At 44.1% G+C, this 18,029-nt stretch overlaps 1 protein-coding gene across 2 annotated transcripts; it reads left to right on the forward strand.

The window, feature by feature from the left end:
- The first annotated feature begins 140 nt into the window (after window positions 1–140).
- On the forward strand, window positions 141–17,990 carry MRNIP (MRN complex interacting protein). Of its 2 annotated transcripts, XM_079915440.1 has the most exons (8): window positions 144–516; window positions 2,557–2,616; window positions 8,555–8,643; window positions 12,830–12,905; window positions 14,168–14,322; window positions 15,611–15,698; window positions 15,973–16,074; window positions 17,412–17,990. In XM_079915440.1, exons 1-8 carry the CDS (start codon window positions 451–453, stop codon window positions 17,895–17,897), a joined length of 1,122 nt encoding a protein of 373 aa, XP_079771566.1. In that variant the 5' UTR covers window positions 144–450; the 3' UTR covers window positions 17,898–17,990. The 2 variants fall into 2 exon arrangements, with proteins under 2 accessions (XP_079771567.1, XP_079771566.1); XM_079915441.1 differs by lacking the exon at window positions 15,973–16,074 and having other exon boundaries at window positions 141–516.
- Window positions 17,991–18,029: the final 39 nt, after the last annotated feature.

The following is an 18,029-nucleotide window of genomic DNA, read 5'->3' on the forward strand; positions in this document are numbered from 1 at the left end:
CCGGCTCCCTCTCCCCGACTTGAAGAAGCAGAAGAAACTGTGCCAGCAAAGGCCGGACCCCCAGCGGTGGCTGGAGACCCAGCCCTTGCAACTTCAATCTTCCCAGGGAGCGCAGGCAGAAACGCTGGTTTAGATAGAGGCGGGAACTGCTTCGGGCTGAGACAGACAACCAGTGACCTGACGGACGCAAAGCCCAAACAACGCCCGACTCGGCAGCAGTGATACGGCCCGAGTCCTGAGGTCGCCCGGGGTCCCAGCTGACAGCCGACTAACGCTGAGCTTTCCGATGGCCCAAGTGTGCTTTAGGGGCGAAGCTCGAGTGGGCGGGAGTGCAGGGCGCACGCTCTCCAGGGGCGGTGCCTGAGGCCAGAGGGTCCCGAGCGCCTGAAGTGGGCGGAGCCAGGGCGGACAGGGTAACGCGGCGCACGCGCGGCGGCGACAGCCGTCGCAATGGCGCCTCTGCAACAGGTTCGGGTGTTGCGGTGCTCCTGCTGCCGCCTCTTCCAGGCGCACCAGGTGGGGCCTCCTCCTCCTCAGAGCACGGGGATGGCGGGCAGGACGAGGTGGGGTCGCTGGGGGGCCAGACCTCCTCCCCCAGGCTGGGCGCCGTCTCGTGCGGTTGCGGGGTGTGTCTGGGTCCCGGACAAATGACGATGTCTGTCCTGAGAACCAGGTTTTATTGATGTCGCTTCTCGATAACGTTGTTCTGGGCTTTTTTCGTTTTTTGCTTGGTGGTTGTAAGATTCGCAGAAACCAGCCAATGGTTTCTGCCGAGGCGGCCTCGTGAATTCTGTCTGGCCGGTGGTCGTGCACACCAGGTTGAGGGTAGAGGATAGCCTCCTTTATGCAGAGCCTAGCCCCCAAAATGGCTCCTTCTTCATTTAAGTGCAAGGGAAATGATAGTTTTAAAAACTCAGGCACGACTGGGCACCCCTGCTGGCACTCTTTGGCTCTGCCCGTAGTGAGGGCCTCGACGCCTATTCAGAGTGTGAATAATCTCGCGCCTTTAAACAGGATAATCGAAGTTTCTAAAACGTAATGCTTCCCTGACTCAAAACGTAAAATAGGGTATGTCACTTAACCTGTTCTTTCCTGAATCACGTTCTGTCTCGCTGCTTGATGCCGTCAAGGTTGTCATTGTATCCGCTTCTGGTAGTCCCCTGCTAATCTGCTGTGCCCTGAAGAAGGGTAGCATCAAATTGCATACAAAATGTATGTTTAAAAGCCAGTAAGAGGCTGGGTATGCACGCTGTGACTTTGTAAGGGTCATTTTAGGGGCTTAGAAACTTTTTACTTACTTCATTTTTTTGGTTCTAGGAGTTGAGAATAAATGGGAATCATTTCCACTTTTAAATTATTATATATATAATGTAGTTCGTGTTCTCATGGTCATTTTCAACTCTGAAAAGTGATTTGAAGCCAAGTGGGAAAAGAGGGTTAACAGTTTAATTCCAAGTCGGCTGTGTATCAGGCAGTTTCACACATCTCATTTAATTTCAACAGCTTCTGAATTCTGTATCTTCATTCCCCAGAGCTAGCCAGTTACTGTGTGTCCTTCCAGAGCTTTTATTATTTTTTTAATGCATTTCTTACTTGCATATGTACCTGTAGAAGAGACACAGTATTTTTATGGTGTTTGAAGGTAGATGCTGAGAAGTAGAATCTTAGGATATACCCACTTAAATTTGTAGTAGATGCTGCTTGTCCTCCTTAGAATCCTTTTAGGTACTTCCCCAAAAGCCCTGATGGTTTTTGTATTAGGATCATATTAATCATGTTAATTTTTATGAATCAACCGAGACATCTTTGTGATGTTAAGCATGGCATTTTATTCCATCTCTTAAAACAGTTTTGGTGCCCCTTGATAACATTTTCTTTGTTGCCTTTACAAATGGATTTATTTCTTTAATTATCTCTTCTAAGTAGATGTTTGCTTATAAGCTATATTAATTTTTGAAGATATATTAATTTTTTGCCTAGCCCCTATATTAGATTGTCTTACTGGTTTTAGCAGTTTTTCATTTAGTTATCTTGAGTTTTAAAGAAATAAATCATATCATCCATAAATAAGGATAGTTTTTTTTTTCCTTTCCATTTTCATACCTCTTGCTATGTTCTCTTTTCCAATTCCATCAGTTAGTACATCCAGAAAAAAATGGTAAATAATAGTGCAGATCCTTGACTTGTTCTTGACTTCCATGGGAATGCTGGTGGTGATTCTGCAGCTTTAGAGCTAGATGTAAGGCATTTTATTATGTTAAGAGAGAATCCATCTAGTCAGATTTATCAAGAATTGAAATGTCATGGAATTTTTTTTGAGAATCACATATAGTAGAGATCTAATTTGATTTCGTTTCATATGGATAGCCAGTTTTCCAGAAGCGCTTATTAAATAGTCTCTTCTTTTTTCACCTTTATAATATACTAAATTTTCATACATGTGTTGGTTTGTTTCTGGACTCTTTATTCTTTTCCACTGATCTCTTTATTATTTCTGATCTAGTTCCACCTGTTTCAAATAATTACTTTAGCTATAATTCTGAAATCTCATTGTAGGTGAAAAAGAGTCTCAAATGGACATGCAAAGCTTGTGGAGAGAAGCAGTCATTTTTGCGGGTGAGTCCCAAGCAGCAAAGTGTCTAATACCCATACCAGGAAGCAGGTGGGACCCAGCCCTGCAGAAACATATTTCTCATGGAACCCAGTGTTCCATTATTGGCTCAAGTTCATTGGATATAGCGCTCCTGCTCCCTAAGATCATCTTCCTTCAGGAAGCGAAATGAATGGAGCAGTGCCTGGAAAGTTACCTTCCTTTTTTTATTCAGTCAGTAAGTATTTACTGAGTAACTTCTGTATGCAGGCATGGGACACAATGGAAGGTAAGACCATGTTGTTAATTGCCTTCACCGATCTGCTGTTGTGGAACAGGATGAGAAACTAAAACACACACATGTAATTTAAAACTAGACTGAGCAAAATGAGAGGAAAGTACAGGGGTCTGTAAGAAGATAACTGAGTAATCAGACCTAACTGGGGATGGGCAGACAGCTGTTGGTAGATGCAGGGGTGTTGACAGGGGGCAGGCAGGTTGGAAGGTAGTCAGGAGATGAAAGAGCATGTGGACTGAGGGGAGCATGTTGTAAATGCTCTTATTAGCCCAGTTTTTTCACCCAGCATCACAGTTCTTTTCAAGTCCATACTTACCGACCCACTTGATCTCTAATATCACAGGGTCCTCATTGAGCCCCTTGTTCACCTGCTCCAGCCCTTGATGCCACCTCTCCAGCCTCATCTCATCATTCTCCTCCTTCAGCCATAGGGGCTTTTCCTTCTGACCTTGAAACAATCCAAATCTGCTTCCCTCTTAGGGCCTTTGTGCTCATTGTTGGGGCTTCCCCTAGTTAATCTCATTACCCTGATCAGAAATATAGGCAAGTATGTTTATGTGAGTATTGTCCATCTGAGACTGTAAATTCTATGGGAAGAGAGGGTTTGCCTATTTTACTTATATACCCTTTTTAAAAAAATTGAAGTATAGTTGATTTACAATATTATGTTAGTATCAGGTGTATAGCAAAGTGATTCAGTTATACATATTTTTTTTCTTATTTTCCATTATAGTTTATTATAAGAAACTGAATGTAGTTCCCTGTGCTATACAGTAAATCCTTGTTGTTAATCTATTTTATATAGTGTGTATCTGTTAATCCCATACTCCTAATTTATTCCTCTCTCCCTCTTCCCCTTTTGGTAACCATAAGTTTATTTTCTATGTCTGTGTGTTTCTTTCTGTTTTGTAAATAAATTCACTTGTATTATTTTTTTAGATTCCACATATAAGTGATATCATATAATATTTGTCTTTGTCTGACTTGCTTCACTTAATACGATACACTCTGGGTCCATCCTTGTTGTTGCAAATGGCAATTATTTCATTCTTTTTTATGACTAATATTCCATTATATATATGTGTGTGTGTGTGTGTGTGTGTGTGTGTATACACACACACACATACATACACCCCATATCTTCTTTATCCACTCATCTGTTGATGGACACTTATATACCCTTTTTTGTATGTTTTGCTGATGTACTCTTGGCACCTAGCACAGTGCCTGTCACATAGTCAGTGCTTGCTCAAGTAATGTTTGTTGAATGAGTTAAGTGACAAACCCCACACTGATGGGCATTTAGGTTGATTTTAGTTTTCATTGTTGTGAACAACTCTGCAATGAAGCTTCTTACAAATACCTCTTTCTTCACTTGACCAATTATTTCCTTAGGACGAATTCCTAGAAGTTAAATCAGAGGAATTCTTTTGACCAAAGTTCTTTTAGTTGCAAATAATAGGAAAAAAACACTTCAGCAAAATTTAAAATGTACTGGCAAGGTAATGGGGTATCTTGGGGGGATCCAAGGAAGAAGCTTCATTCTTGACCCCTTGAAGAACCAACCCCAAGAACTGAAAAGCTGCCAACAACACAAGCATCATCTTTTCCCTCCCTTCTCCTCCCTTCACCCAGTTTCTCCCTATACCTTCCTCCCTCTCTCCCTATCTCCTCTCCTTCCCTTCCTCTCTGTTCCCAGTTCAAAGTAACATACTCCACTCACAGACCACAGAATCTCATTTCAAACCAACTGGAATAGCTGAGTCCCAATTATAAACTCCTGGGAGAAACAATCTGGTTGACCTGTTGATTCAGATGTCCATCACTGGTCCAGTCAGTTGGGATGGGTGGGAGTGGGGACAATTTGGTCATCTGTCAGTAAGTGTAGCTGCTGAGGCCTACCTTGAGATTGGGTCTCAGAAGGCAGGGGCTGGCTCATAGCTAGTGACTTCTGCTTGTTTTAGATGTCAGCATGTATTTCTGAATTCCTGAGGAAGCTTTGCCTTCCTCTCAGCACCCCCATGCTTGTGCAGTGGTATATGGCTTATGACTGACTAGGCCACAGTAATGAACAGACACCAAAATTGTGGTGGCTTAACGCAATAGAAGTTGTTTCTCTTGCTCTTGTAACACTCCTGGGAGAGATTGAGATCAGCAGGACAGCTGTCCTTGGTATGGTCATCCGGGGACCGAGGCACCTGTAATCTTGAGGTTCTGTTATTCCCTGAGGCTTGTCTCCCACTGCCTCTTGCCCCTCAAAGGAGCAAGATCAGGGAGGAGCTACCCAGGAAGGATCTGGAAGTGGCTTACATTCCACTGGGAAGAACCTAGTCTCATGGCCACACCTGACTGCAAGGAAGACTGGAAAATGTAGTCTAGTCTGCTCCCAGATGAGGGGAGAATGCATTTCAGTATTCAGGCAGCAGTCTCTGCTATGCAGGAGAGCATGCACCCTACCAGTTATGCCAGATATAAGTTGTCAGTCATTTTAGAATTTTGTTTTTCAATTTATTGTGTGGACGTATAGTTGAGTTACAATGTTGTGCTAATTTCTGTTGCACAGCAAAGTGATTCAGTTTTTTATTTACATATATGTGTGTGTGTATATACACACACACACACACACACACACACACATCCTTTTTCATATTTTTTTCCATTATGGTTTATCACAGAATATTGAATGTAGTTCCCTATGCTATACAGTAGGGCCTTGTTGTTTATCCATTCTATATATAATAGTTTGCATCGCTAATCCCAAACTCCCAATCCATCCCTCCCCCAGCCCACTCCCTCTTGGCAACCATAAGTCAGTTATCAGTCTTTTTAAACTTTGCCTTTCCCCTCTCCAGTTCCTTTCCTCCCATTCTCACTTGAACTTTCCCCAGACGGGATTTCACTCCCCACCAGTCCGCTAAAATTGCTCATGTCAAAGTCAGCAGTGGTCTCTATGTTGCTAAAAATAATGGTTGGTTCTCAGTCCTCAAGTGACTTGACTTATTGGTGGCATTTGTCAGAGTTTGTCACTTCCTCCTCCTTGAAGCATTGTCTTCACTTGGACTTCTAGTCATCCTGCTCCTGGTTTTCCTCCTGTCTTCCTAGCTGGTTTCAATCCTCTTTGCTAATTTTTTCCCATCTCCTCATCTTCTAAACCTTAGAGTGCTCTGGCACTCAGTTTTTGGACCTCTTGTCTAGCTACACTCATTCCCTTGGTTGTCTGAGATGAGACAATCTGACAATTCTCAAATGTCCATCTCAGACCCCAGACCTGCCCCTGAACTTGTGTATGCTTCCAACCAACCGCTCTCCTGGATATCTAAGAGGCATCCCAAACCTGTATCCCAAAACGAAGCCCTCACCTTACCCTCACCAACCTGCTCTTCCCACAGTCATCCCCAACTCTTAAGTGCCAAGTCCCTCTTTCTAGTTGTTTGGGCTAAAAACCTTGAACTCATCCCTGACTTCTCTTTTTCTTTTACACTCTTCGTCTGATCCATCAGCAAATTTTGTCAGCCCTACCTTCAGGATATACCCAGACTGTGCCCACTTGCTACCACAGTGGTCTGAGTTGCCTCAGTATTTGCTGCAACCTCCTGACTGGTCACCTGCTTCTGCCATACAGTCTTAGCACCACAGCTGCAGGGTCCTACTGAAACATATGTAAGATCATGTCAGACCTTCCAGGTTAGAGCAACATTCATGCTCCTACAGACAGGGCCAGGTTGGGGCAGGGGGCCCCTTTTCAAAAGCAGGAAAAAAAATGCTATTAAAGGTACTAGAATATTAAGCTTTTCCTTTCTTTCATGGTCTCCTGACTTTTCCTGATGTCTTTTATTTACTGGTTTTAAAATTTACTATTTAATATCTTCCTGTGTCAAGAAAAACTAACATTTAAAATTGTGCAACACCATTTATATTGTGCAACACCAGTTATAAATGCAAAGAGCATTTAGTACATATGTGGAACATACGCAGAATAATATAAGAGCATTTGGTGTATACGTAGAATCATCAGAATTGCACAATTTGTATTTTGTAGCTCATACATGCCTACATATTTCATTCCTACCAGAACAGTGGAGATGTTGCACAAAATTAACTATTTTTACTTCACTGCTTGATACACGCACATTCTACCCATACTCTCAACCTTTAGCTCACTGATGAGTAAGGAATACTGAGAGGAAAAGGAACTGGGAAAGATTGCCCTATCTTTCACTTTTTTTTCTGTGTTATTATTTTCAGCATAGGCTATTCCAGGGAGGTAACAGGAGTAAGAAAAGATATGACACGTTTCCTTGGTTGTTCATGTTTTTTCAAATACCCTTGCCTCCTTTCTGCAACTGAAGCAAGTTCTGATTCCAGTGGAAAGCCTGGCCTCTTAGGCTGAGGTTGCCCCCCACGTACTTTTGTTGTACTTTACTTTGTGTTGCTGTAAAGAAAGTTCTAATGAGGAAAAAATAAGTAATAAATGTTCTCTTTTTGGGAAAAAAAAAAGACTTGTACACACCGTCTGAACTTGGAGTCTCACTGAACTCCCACACCTTGTGAGTTCACTGCAATTCTGTGCTCCTCAGTCATCAGGCATGCTGTATGTAAAAGCAGTGACGAGAAACAGTGGACACATTTGGTGTCCACGACTCACAAACATGCTTCATTATATCATCAGACTTTACTTACACAATACAAGTTCAATGATTATTAAGAATTTCAAGATGGAGACAGCAGAGCAGATCTCATGCCTATAAGGCTGACTCTGCCTGTAACGGGGCCTACACTCTCAAACCTCATCTCCTACCATCTTCTCCCTAGGCCATTCAGCTCCAGCCACTTGGCCTCCTCACCGTTCCTCCAAAATGCCAGGCTCAGGGTCTTTGCACTCCTTTCCGTTTCATTGCTTCTGCTGAATGTTCTTCCCCTATATATCTACATGGCTTGTTTCTGCCTATCTTCCTATTTTGTGCTCAGATGTCACCCTCTCAGTGATCCACTCCTTGACTTCTTGAACACACATATAAAATTGTCTACTGTGTCCACACTCTGCCCCACCCCGCTTCATTGCCTTACTTTCCTCAGAAGCACTTCTCACCATCTGATGGCCATATAGGTGACTTATGTGCTTACTATCTGTCTATTCTCACTACAGTGTGAGCTCCGTAATGACAGTAGTGTTTGTCCATTCCTGTATTGTGTTGTCCTTACCTAGTTCAGGGCCTGGCACATAATAGGTGCTTAATAAATATTTATTGAACAAATGAGTGACTGCTAAGTGAAAAAATGTATCTCATCTATTTTATATTCTTTTGATTATGAGTGAGTGAGGTGTATCATTTCATATGTTTATTGGCAATTTGCATTACTTCTCTTCTGAATTTCTTATGTTCATTAACCAATTTGTGTGGGATTTTGGGTTGAGTTTAGCTTTGATATATAAAGTTCAGGGTGATGGTGGGCAGCCAGATAGACTGAAACTATTAGTCCCTGAGACTGTTAGTTTGTAAATCACTGCAGAAACAGCAATCATTGTTTGGGTTCCTGCATGGTGCTTTGGGCCTTGCGAAGTACAGTTTTATCCTCCCTGGGTTGCAGCTCTAATGGATCTATTTCTCAGCATTCTATCAACACTTTTTAAACTTGATATTTTTGTTTGTTTGTTTGTTTCTCAGGCTTACGGTGAGGGCTCTGGTGCTGACTGTAGACACCATGTCCAAAAATTAAATCTGCTGCAGGGACAGATTTCAGAGATGTCACTCAGGTATAGTAGTTTGAGGGAGGCATGGTTATCTTGCCCTGTTTTTATCTTGAGTGGATGGTGGAAGTCTATGACGGAGAAATCCCTTAGAGTTCCATGTCTTACAATATGGCAATTAGATATTGAACAATCTTCCCACTGAAATTAATTTAAAATGCCAGCCACAGTTTTTTTGGGGTTTTTTTGTTTTTTGTTTTTTTTGCGGTACGCAGGCCTCTCACTCTTGTGGCCTCTCCTGTTGCGGAGCACAGGCTCCAGACGCGCAGGCTCAGCGGCCATGGCTCACGGGCCCAGCCGCTCCGCAGCATGTGGGATCCTCCCAGACCGGGGCACAAACCTGTGTCCCCTGCATCAGCAGGCGGACTCTCAGCCACTGCGCCACCAGGGAAGCCCCCAGCCACAATATTTTAAGTGCACTGAAGAGATGACAAGAAGGTAAGTAACCATCAGAGGCCAAAAATGAAGCAAAAGCCAAAATCCAGAGAATAAGCAGCTGGGCTGCTGAGGCGATTGAAACCTGTTGCCCTTCAGCTTCCATGCATCTGGGAGGGAAGCAGGAGACAAAGACAAAGCCGAGGGTCTGTTTACTGTGGGAAGGTCCATAGGAGACCACCACATAAAGCTGAGTCCCCAAAGGACTACACCCTCAGCATTCAAATGAACTAGAAATGCACCCCCTCCATAGCAGGGACCCAGCCTGTGTTGACCTTGGCACTGACTGAAGAAGGGAAATACTGCTCCAGGATTTTATAAGCACAAGGAATCTGTCACATGGCCTTTAAGCCTTTTACACATGCTGTGTGAAAAGTCTCAAGCTGAGAACTTATTTTTAAATTGTCCCAGGAACAGAGGTAAATGCAGCTCCTTTTTGGAGCAATACATCTTCAACCCAGGTATCAAAGAATTCCTACATATAAAGTTCCAAGGAGCATATACCCAAAGTTAAAAATCATTTAACTTAAGGAAGTATGTCACCATGAGCAAAAGATAGCAGAAATGACAGAAAAGTCAGACCCAAAAAGAGTTCAGAATACATAATATTTCATGTTTAATATATTTAATGAAATTAAAAGAGGGGGGTTGCTAATATGAGGAGCAAGAGACTTTAAAAAATAACTAGTTTTTTAAAAAAACCAAAAAGTTTGTAGAAATGAAAAGTATAGTCATTGAAATTAAAAGTTTAGTGGACCATTAAACAGATCAAGTGCAACTAAAGAGAGAATTAGTGAAAGGGAAGACCAATCTGAAGAAATTAATCAACAGTGCAGCAGAGAAAGACAAAAAGGTGGAAAATATAAGTTCAGAGACATGAAGGATACAGAGAAGAGTTCCAGCAGGAGATAATAAAGAGAAGGGGACAAAGGCAATATTTGCAGGGAAATGAACAGAACATTTTCCAGAATCAAAGGGCTTACATTCTTAGATTAAGGAAACACAGTAAATCCCAAACTAGATGAAAACATTGTGTATGTAGGAAATCCTAATGAGCCTATCTATACAAAAGCTACTAGAACTAATAAGTTAATTTAGTAAGATCACAAGGATACATGGTCAACATACAAAACTAAATTTTATTTTTATATAAATGCAGTGAACAGTTGGAAAATAATTTTAAAAATCAAATACCATTTATAATACCATCAAAAAATAAAGGGGCTTCCCTGGTGGCGCAGTGGTTGAGAGTCCACCTGCCAATGCAGGGGACACAGGTTCGTGCCCCGGTCCAGGAAGATACCACATGCCGCGGAGCGGCTGGGCCCGTGAGCCATGGCCGCTGAGCCTGCACGTCCGGAGCCTGTGCTCTGCAATGGGAGAGGCCACAACAGTGAGAGGCCCGCATACCGCAAAAGAAATAAAAAATAAAAAAATAATAAAATGAAATAAAATACATAGGGATAAACATAACCCAAAAATGTGCAAGAAATTTTCAGTAAAAACGATAAAACATTGCTGAGAGAAATTAAAGAAGATCTAAATGAAAAAATATGACACGTTCATGGATTGGAAAACTCAATATTGTTAAGATGTCAGTTCATCCTAAATTGATCTGTAGAGTCTGCCATTAGGTTCCAATCAAAATTCCAGCAGTTTTGTTTTTTTTTTAAGAAATTGACAAACTGATCCTAAGATTTATGTAGAAATGCAATTGCCAAAACAATGCTGATAAAGAACAAAACTGGAGGACTTCTACAGCCTGATTTCAAGATTCACTATAACACTACAGCAATCAAGATGATAGTGTGATTTTGGTGAAAGACTAGATATATAGATAACATCAGAAGGCAAATGAAGGGACTTCCCTGGTGGTCCAGTGGTAAAGAATCCGCCTTATGCAGGGGACATGGGTTCGATCCCTGGTCAGGGAACTAAGATCCCACATGCCGTGGGACAGCTGAGCCTGTGCACCACAACTACTGAGCTCACACGTCTCAACTAGAGAGCCTGTGTGCTGCAAACTACAGAACCCACATGCCCTTGAACCCGCACACCACAGCTAGAGAAGAGAAAACACGCACACCACAACTAGAGAGAAGCCCACGTGCCACAACTGAGACCCGACACAGCCAAAAATAAATAAATAGATTCAATGAAGGATGAAAAAAAAGGCAAGTGAATAAACAAATAGTGGTATTTCCATACAATAGAATACTACTCAGCAACAAAAACAACATGGGCAAACCTCAAAAACATTGCTAAGTGAAAGAAATCAGACACAAAAGACCACATACTATAGGGATGAGTGGTATTCTGGGGAGGGGGAATCACCTACAAAGGCATATAAGGGAACCTTGGGGTGATGACAATTTTCTATATCTTGCTAATTATATCTCAGTAAATTATTTTTCTATATCTTGATGGGAGTAATAGATTCAAAGATAAAATTTACCAAACTCATCTAATTGTACACTTAAATTGTTACATTTTAGTGTATATTAATTATAAATTATACCTCAATAAGTTAATTTTAAAAGACAAAAAAAAATCTGCCCTTAGACACAACAACATAATGAAATTGCAGAACATGGAAGATAAAGGGAAGAGTTGAAAAGTAGCTGGAGAGAAGAGAGATCCCCTACACAAGAACAGTAGACACCCAGCTTCTCAGGGGTAACATAGAAGCGAGAAGACAGACCATTAACCTTCATATTGCTTAGAGATGTTCTGGAGTTGATGGAGTTGAGTTCCTGAATCATAGTACGGTGAGCAGAGTTCTGGCTAGTAGCTGGTAGGACACTGCTCAACTGGACATTGGAGTATTGACCATGTGGCACAGTAGGCAGTTCATATGTGTGATCTTATTTCATCTTCCTCATCACCCTGTGAGGATAATTGGCTTCTGTTTACAGAGGAAGAAACTGAAGTAGAGGTGCCCACATTTGGTAGAGTTGGGGTTCTCATTGTAGTTCTCTAGAGAGAGCTCCAATCTGATCGTGTGATGTAACAACCCTGTCTGACATGGGTGGATGTGGCTTTGGCGCTAACCTTCAGTCCTTGCACTATGAATGTTTTCACTGGCCATCCAGCCCTACTCGAGGCTGCAAAGGTTCCAGCTGCTCACTCTGCTTTATGTGGTAAAAGAGCCCTGCTGTCCCTGGGAGGCTGGATGAAGTCACTATGACACATCAAGCTCAGTAAAATGCCGCCTTTTGTAGTGGTTGAGATATAATACAACTGTAAAGACACTCATATGACCCTATGCAATGGGAACATCTCCATTGCTAATGGGAGGGACTCTGTGCTATCAGAGTTCAGCTGACATTAGTCTCTGTGTTCAGGCACTGAGCAGGGCACATGCACACGTATTGTCTTATTTATCTTCACAGTGACCCTTGCAATATTATCCCCATTTGTAAATAAGGAAACTGGGATACAGTGATATACCCAGAATCACAGTCAGTGACAGCCAGTCATTGGCAAAGCCATGATGCAAACTCTGGTCCTCTGGGTTAAGAGTGCCACTTCTGCCCTGTGTCACTTTTCCTCTTGCTCCAAGTAACAGATGGTCCCTCTGCCTGCTGAACTGCTGGAAGATTACCAAATCACATCAAAACAACAGAGATAAGTTCTAAGTTCCCCTAAACAGGCTTTGATATCAACATCAAGTTCGTGCATCTTGCTGTTCCCATCTTCATTGTCCTTCATCTTCCTGGTCATTTTACAAAAGACAACTGTACAATCTTTCCCTAAGGTCTCTGGAAGAATCCATAAATGCCGATGAGGAGGAAAATGCACGTCCTCGGCAGGCTGTGCCTGCAATCCTACAGGTAAGCCAGCAGCACCATCTCGGCCCAGATGCCTGAGCCGGCTCTGTCACAGAGGGGGGTTCCATTTATTCATTCATTCCTCATTTCTTCAGCAGACGCTTGTTGATGTTACCGAATGATGAGCACTTGGCTTAAAGCTACAGGGAACTCAAAAATGAATAAACCTGTCCCTTTCATATGTGTGGAGGCAGCAGTGTAAAATAATTACAATACTGTGAAAAGAGCTTTTTCTTCTTGCTGCTTGGTGAATTCTTCTGAACTTAGCTTGAACTTCACCTCCTTGTGCTTCTCCCCTTGTCCCACAGCACTCTCAGCACACTTGTGGTAGGGAAGGCATGCTGTTGTAAAGTGCCTGGGTTTCCATGTTCCCTTTCTCCAGACTGAGCCCCACAGCAGGGCTCACATCCAGTTGTTCATTCCCAGGGCCTGGTTAAAGTAGGTACTCAAACAGTGTTTGGATGGGCAGTGCATGTAAGAGCTTGAGTGACTGGGTAGGTGACGCCATTGGTACATCCAAGATGCCATGGGTACGTGGAACACTGTGTCCTGCCAGGGACGGGGGGAGTGGGAACAACTGACAGGCTCCCTGGCAGAGGCCCACCTCTGCTCACAGAATCACACTGGCAACGCCCGCTTTCCAGGTGCTCTTCATATTTTTATTATATCAATAAATAGGGGAGATGCTCGTAAGCACACTAACACATCAGCTCTTGCATATTTGGGTCTATACTTCCAGTTTCTTTACTTACAGACTTAATCTTTCATCATTCCTTCTGTAAGAAACACTTGTTTGCATCCTGGAATTTTCACTTACATCATATCTTCTATGTTGCTATATAGCTTTCAATTCTTTTCATTTCTAAAAAGTACCTACAGAATATAGTGGATATGGCAATATTTATTCCCTTCTTATTGGGCATTTAGGATGTTCGCAAACTTTTGCTACTGTAAATATTTGCTATTATTTGTAACACTTTGAACATCTTTATGCCTTTGTCTTCATTTGTAACTACTGGGCCAGGGAGTGTGGACATTTGCAAAGTTCTTGGTAAAGTTCTTGTGACCTGCAGCTTTCCCAAAGTGTGTGCCAGTGTGCTCCAGTCAAGATATCTGTCTCCCATTACCTTCCAATCAAATTCCTTTGCTGGTGACGGTGTAGACATGGGTCCTGAGGCCCTTAGGCCTCAGAGTTGCACTGGAGATTTTCAGTAAAGGTGTCTGCTTTCCAACTCTGAGAATAAACTTACTTCCCAATCCTGTAGGAAAAACTCCAGCCCTCAAAGAACCGCTGGCTGAAGTATCTGGAAAGGGACTCCAAAGAACAGCTGGAAGAAGGAGGAGTGTGTTTCATCAGACAGCCCTCATCCAAGAGAGAGAAGCCAGACCCTCCCTTCAGTACAGGCCTGCCTAGAAAAAGGTGCCAAGCTAGTAGCTAATCCAGCCCTCACCCATGCCCACCTTGCTGACCTACGGTTGGGGGTACTGACGAGCAGCTTCCTGTGGTCAGCAGGAAGCCTGAGGGATGTGAGCCAGCAGGCGCCATCACCGCAGGCCCTCTGGCGTGGCCAGGTACCAGGTGCAGCCAGTGCAGAGGTGAGGGCTAGGCAGGATTCCAGTGGGGGTGCCTTTTATGATGCTCACTTAATCCTGAACTTTTAGACTGCACTGACCTCAGGGAAGAACTTAAGGGCAAGGTTGAGAAAGTGAAGTGGGGCCAGAGAAGCCGACAGGCCTGGGAACCTTTAGCTGCGAGCAGGAAAGACCTGACTTTCATGGGTCTCTTCTCCAGTCTTAATCTGCATTTCAGTGAGCTTTTTTTTTTTTTTTTTTAAAGATTTATTTATTTATTTTTGGCTGCATCGGGTCTTGGTTGCAGCACTCGGGATCTTCACTGAGGCATGCAGGATCTTTCATTGTGGCACCCGGGCCCTTCATTGTGGTGCACAGGCTTCTCTCTAGTTGTGGCATGTGGGTTTTCTCTTCTTTATTTGCAGCATGCAGGTTTTCTCTCTGTAGTTGTGGCGCGCAGGCTCCAGGGTGTGTGGTCTCTGTAGTTGTGGCGTGCGGGTTCCAGAGTGCATGGGCTCTGTAGTTTGCGGCGTGTGAGCTCAGTACTTGTGGCGTGCGGGCCTACTTGCCCCATGGCACATGGGGTCCTAATTCCCGTGTCCCCTGCATTGGAAGGCGGATTCTTTACCACTGGACCACCAGGGAAGTCCCTCAGTGAGTTTTCTGAGAGACTGCCTCATCTAGATTAGGATGGCTCTTCTAGGGCAGATGCTATTGGGAGGTAGATTCCAGTTCAGAATAAGAACTTTCTAGCAACTACAAGGTATAGAGCAGAGAAATGGACTGCCTTAGATGTCATTAGACAACCTGTTGTTGGCAGTGGGACAGAAGCTGAGCAGCCAGTTGGGAAGCTATAAGGGATGGCAAGGTCCCTACCTGTGCTAGGTGTCAGACCAGGTGACCACCAAGTCAGACTAAGGGTCACTGTTCAATGGTAGAACTGGGTTCTTTTTTTTTTTTAATTTTTATTGAAATATAGTTGATTTACAATGTTGTGTTAGTTTCAGGTGTACAGCAAAGTGATTCCGTTTATATATAGAGAGAGAGAGAAAGAGAGAGAGAGAGAGAGGGAGAGATTCTTTTCCATTGTAATTACAAGAAAGACTGGATTCTTGACAGCACTTTTCCTCTGCCAGGAAATGGAGCCAGAGCACAGTCCAGCCTCCATGCAGCCCTAATATCCAGGACTCCAGAAACTGTGAGGTCACCTTGAAGTCCCTGAAGGTCAGTGATTGAGGACAGTGTCCCAGTGGCCATTGAGCAGACACAGGATTTTTAAATTGTTTTGTGGACAATTAAAGTATCACACTTACATCCCGTAAAAGCCCAACTTCCCACATGGGTGTCTTGTTTTCTGTGTCTTAAGCCAACTCCTTTCTCTGGCCTGTACTGTTTCCCTGCCACGCTCCTCCTGTCACTGATGTTAACTCGGGGTCAAAAGGGCAGCTTGATGCCTTGGAGGCAATCAAGGTTGACCAGTAGGGCTTTTCTGCATCAGGACCGTTCCCTTCATTCTGCATGGAGTACCGGGTCTTTGTCAGACTGTTCAGCCTGGGACCTGCCCTGGGTTTCTGAGGAACTGTCACCTTCATTTATCCAGGTGAGTTCTTGTGCATTTGAGGCACTCTCTTCACCTAGGACCTGCTCTTGTTCCTGATGCTTCAAACCTAGACCTTCCAGGCCGCAGAATGCAGGTTTTGCTTTATGCCACAGGCACCCAGGCAGAGGAACTCTGCCAGGCATTTGTCACTGCCATGCCCCAGGGTCGTCCTGGCCAGCTTCAGACAGTAGTGGAGAGTGCCCGTCCAAAGCCAAGAGGCAGTGATCAAACTCTGGTGTTGCTACTAACTAGCTATGTGACCCCCAGGTAAGGATGTGGCCCTGAATCTCTAAATTATAATGAGTGTGACAGTTACTGATGTACCAGTCCCAGGGCTAAACATTTTTTATGCACTAATTCTTACCACAAGCCTGTTTTGTTTTGAAGGTGAGGAACTAAGACTGGTGAAGGTTCAGTTGAGGTCACAGCAAATCAGTGGCAGAGCTGGCAGTCTCGAATCACTAACAACTGCCCACAGAGCCTCTTCCATACTGCCTGGGGGTGGTGATGCAGGGTCCCTCCTGTCATTGCTTGCAAATTCCTTTGTAGGCAGTGAAATCCAATTTTTTCTCTTTTTTTGAATTTTAGAATTTTTTTATACATCAGGTTCTTATTAGTCATCCATTTTATACACATCAGTGTATAAATGTCAATCCCAATCGCCCAATTCATCACACCACCACCCCACCCCCCGCCACTTTCCCCACTTGGTGTCTATACATTTGTTCTCTACATCTGTGTCTCTGTTTCTGCCCTGCAAACCGGTTCATCTGTACCATTTTTCTAGGAGTGAAACCCAATTTTCAATGCATCCTTGTTTTCTGAGGTAGAAGGGAGAAGCCAGGCCTCTGTCACTGTCATGTCCCCTGGGGTATTCTGTGCAGCCACTTGTACAGCTTCAAAACCCTGAACATCGTTCTAGAGAGACCTTCCCAGCTGCCTGGCAATAAGCACATGGTCTTTCCAGGTGGTCTCTAGGGCCCTTCCTGCTTGCACCCCTCAGGCACTCCCTCACCTGATGCTAAGGTCCCCATGACATACCCTGATTATAGGAGAACATCTTCCTTTTTTGGGAAGCCTGGTCATGGAATTTGGCAGAGGATTTGGAGTGACGGAGAGGGCATTTATTTGCTGTGCTTTGCTAAACCTCAAAATCAAGACATGTCCCTAGCCTGCCAGGCTACAGAATAGTAGACAGCACAGAGCAGAAAGTGTCAGCACCCAGAGGTATAGTCAAGGACTAGTACAGGCACAGGACCTCCTCTCCTTGTCCCTTGAGCCTGCTGGGCATTCTTCTGAATGGAGAACATGGCCATCATCTTGTGTTTCCACCTCAGGACCACACTGGCCTGACAGGGAAGGTCAAAGAAGGAAGCAGTCGTGAGGACTGGGACACCAGGGAGCTCGTCGTTCCTCCGGGGGAACCACCGTGTCCTGCCCAGCAGGTCAGGACCGTGTCTCCTAAGTGGGAACAATTTCTTCCGCCACTTGGAAACAGCTCACATTTGGACACGGAGCCCCTGACCCCCCTGCAAAGAGGCCCCAGGCCAGCTCGAGCAGCACGGACTGAGCAGGGGACCCCCAGGACCCAGACCCCAAGGGAAGGCCTCTGCAGGACCCTTGGTGCACTCCAGCTTCCTCAGGCTACACACACTCCCACGCCTGGGCCCAAGAGGCTCTGCGGAAAGACCCCCGAGCAGTCAGGGGGCACAGGCCCTTGGGCAGAGGGTGGGGCCTTGGTCAAAGGGATGCAGGAGCCTTCTTCACTCCTGCGACTATATGACCTCTTTAAAACCGGAGAGGACTTTGATGACCATCTGTGAATTGAAACTAATGTGTTACTAATGTAGACATATTTGTTAAGTGAGCCCTTCTCCACTTGATCTCTGTGCCACTGGAAACAGGGCTCCCCAAGTTTCTTTTAAATAGTAGGACTAAGGATGACTTATGGGAAC

Source organism: Stenella coeruleoalba (assembly GCF_951394435.1).
Source record: "Stenella coeruleoalba genome assembly, chromosome: 3".
NCBI lineage: Eukaryota > Metazoa > Chordata > Mammalia > Artiodactyla > Delphinidae > Stenella > Stenella coeruleoalba.

What these genes read in the sequence shown, in the direction of transcription:
- MRNIP (XM_079915440.1), top strand. Translation starts at nt 451, where the DNA reads ATGGCGCCTCTGCAACAGGTTCGGGTGTTGCGGTGCTCCTGCTGCCGC. An exon ending in CTGTGCCTGCAATCCTACAG is followed by an intron (nt 12,906 to 14,167) that starts GTAAGCCAGCAG and finishes CCAATCCTGTAG; the next exon opens with GAAAAACTCCAGCCCTCAAA. An exon ending in ACAGGCCTGCCTAGAAAAAG is followed by an intron (nt 14,323 to 15,610) that starts GTGCCAAGCTAG and finishes TTCCTCTGCCAG; the next exon opens with GAAATGGAGCCAGAGCACAG.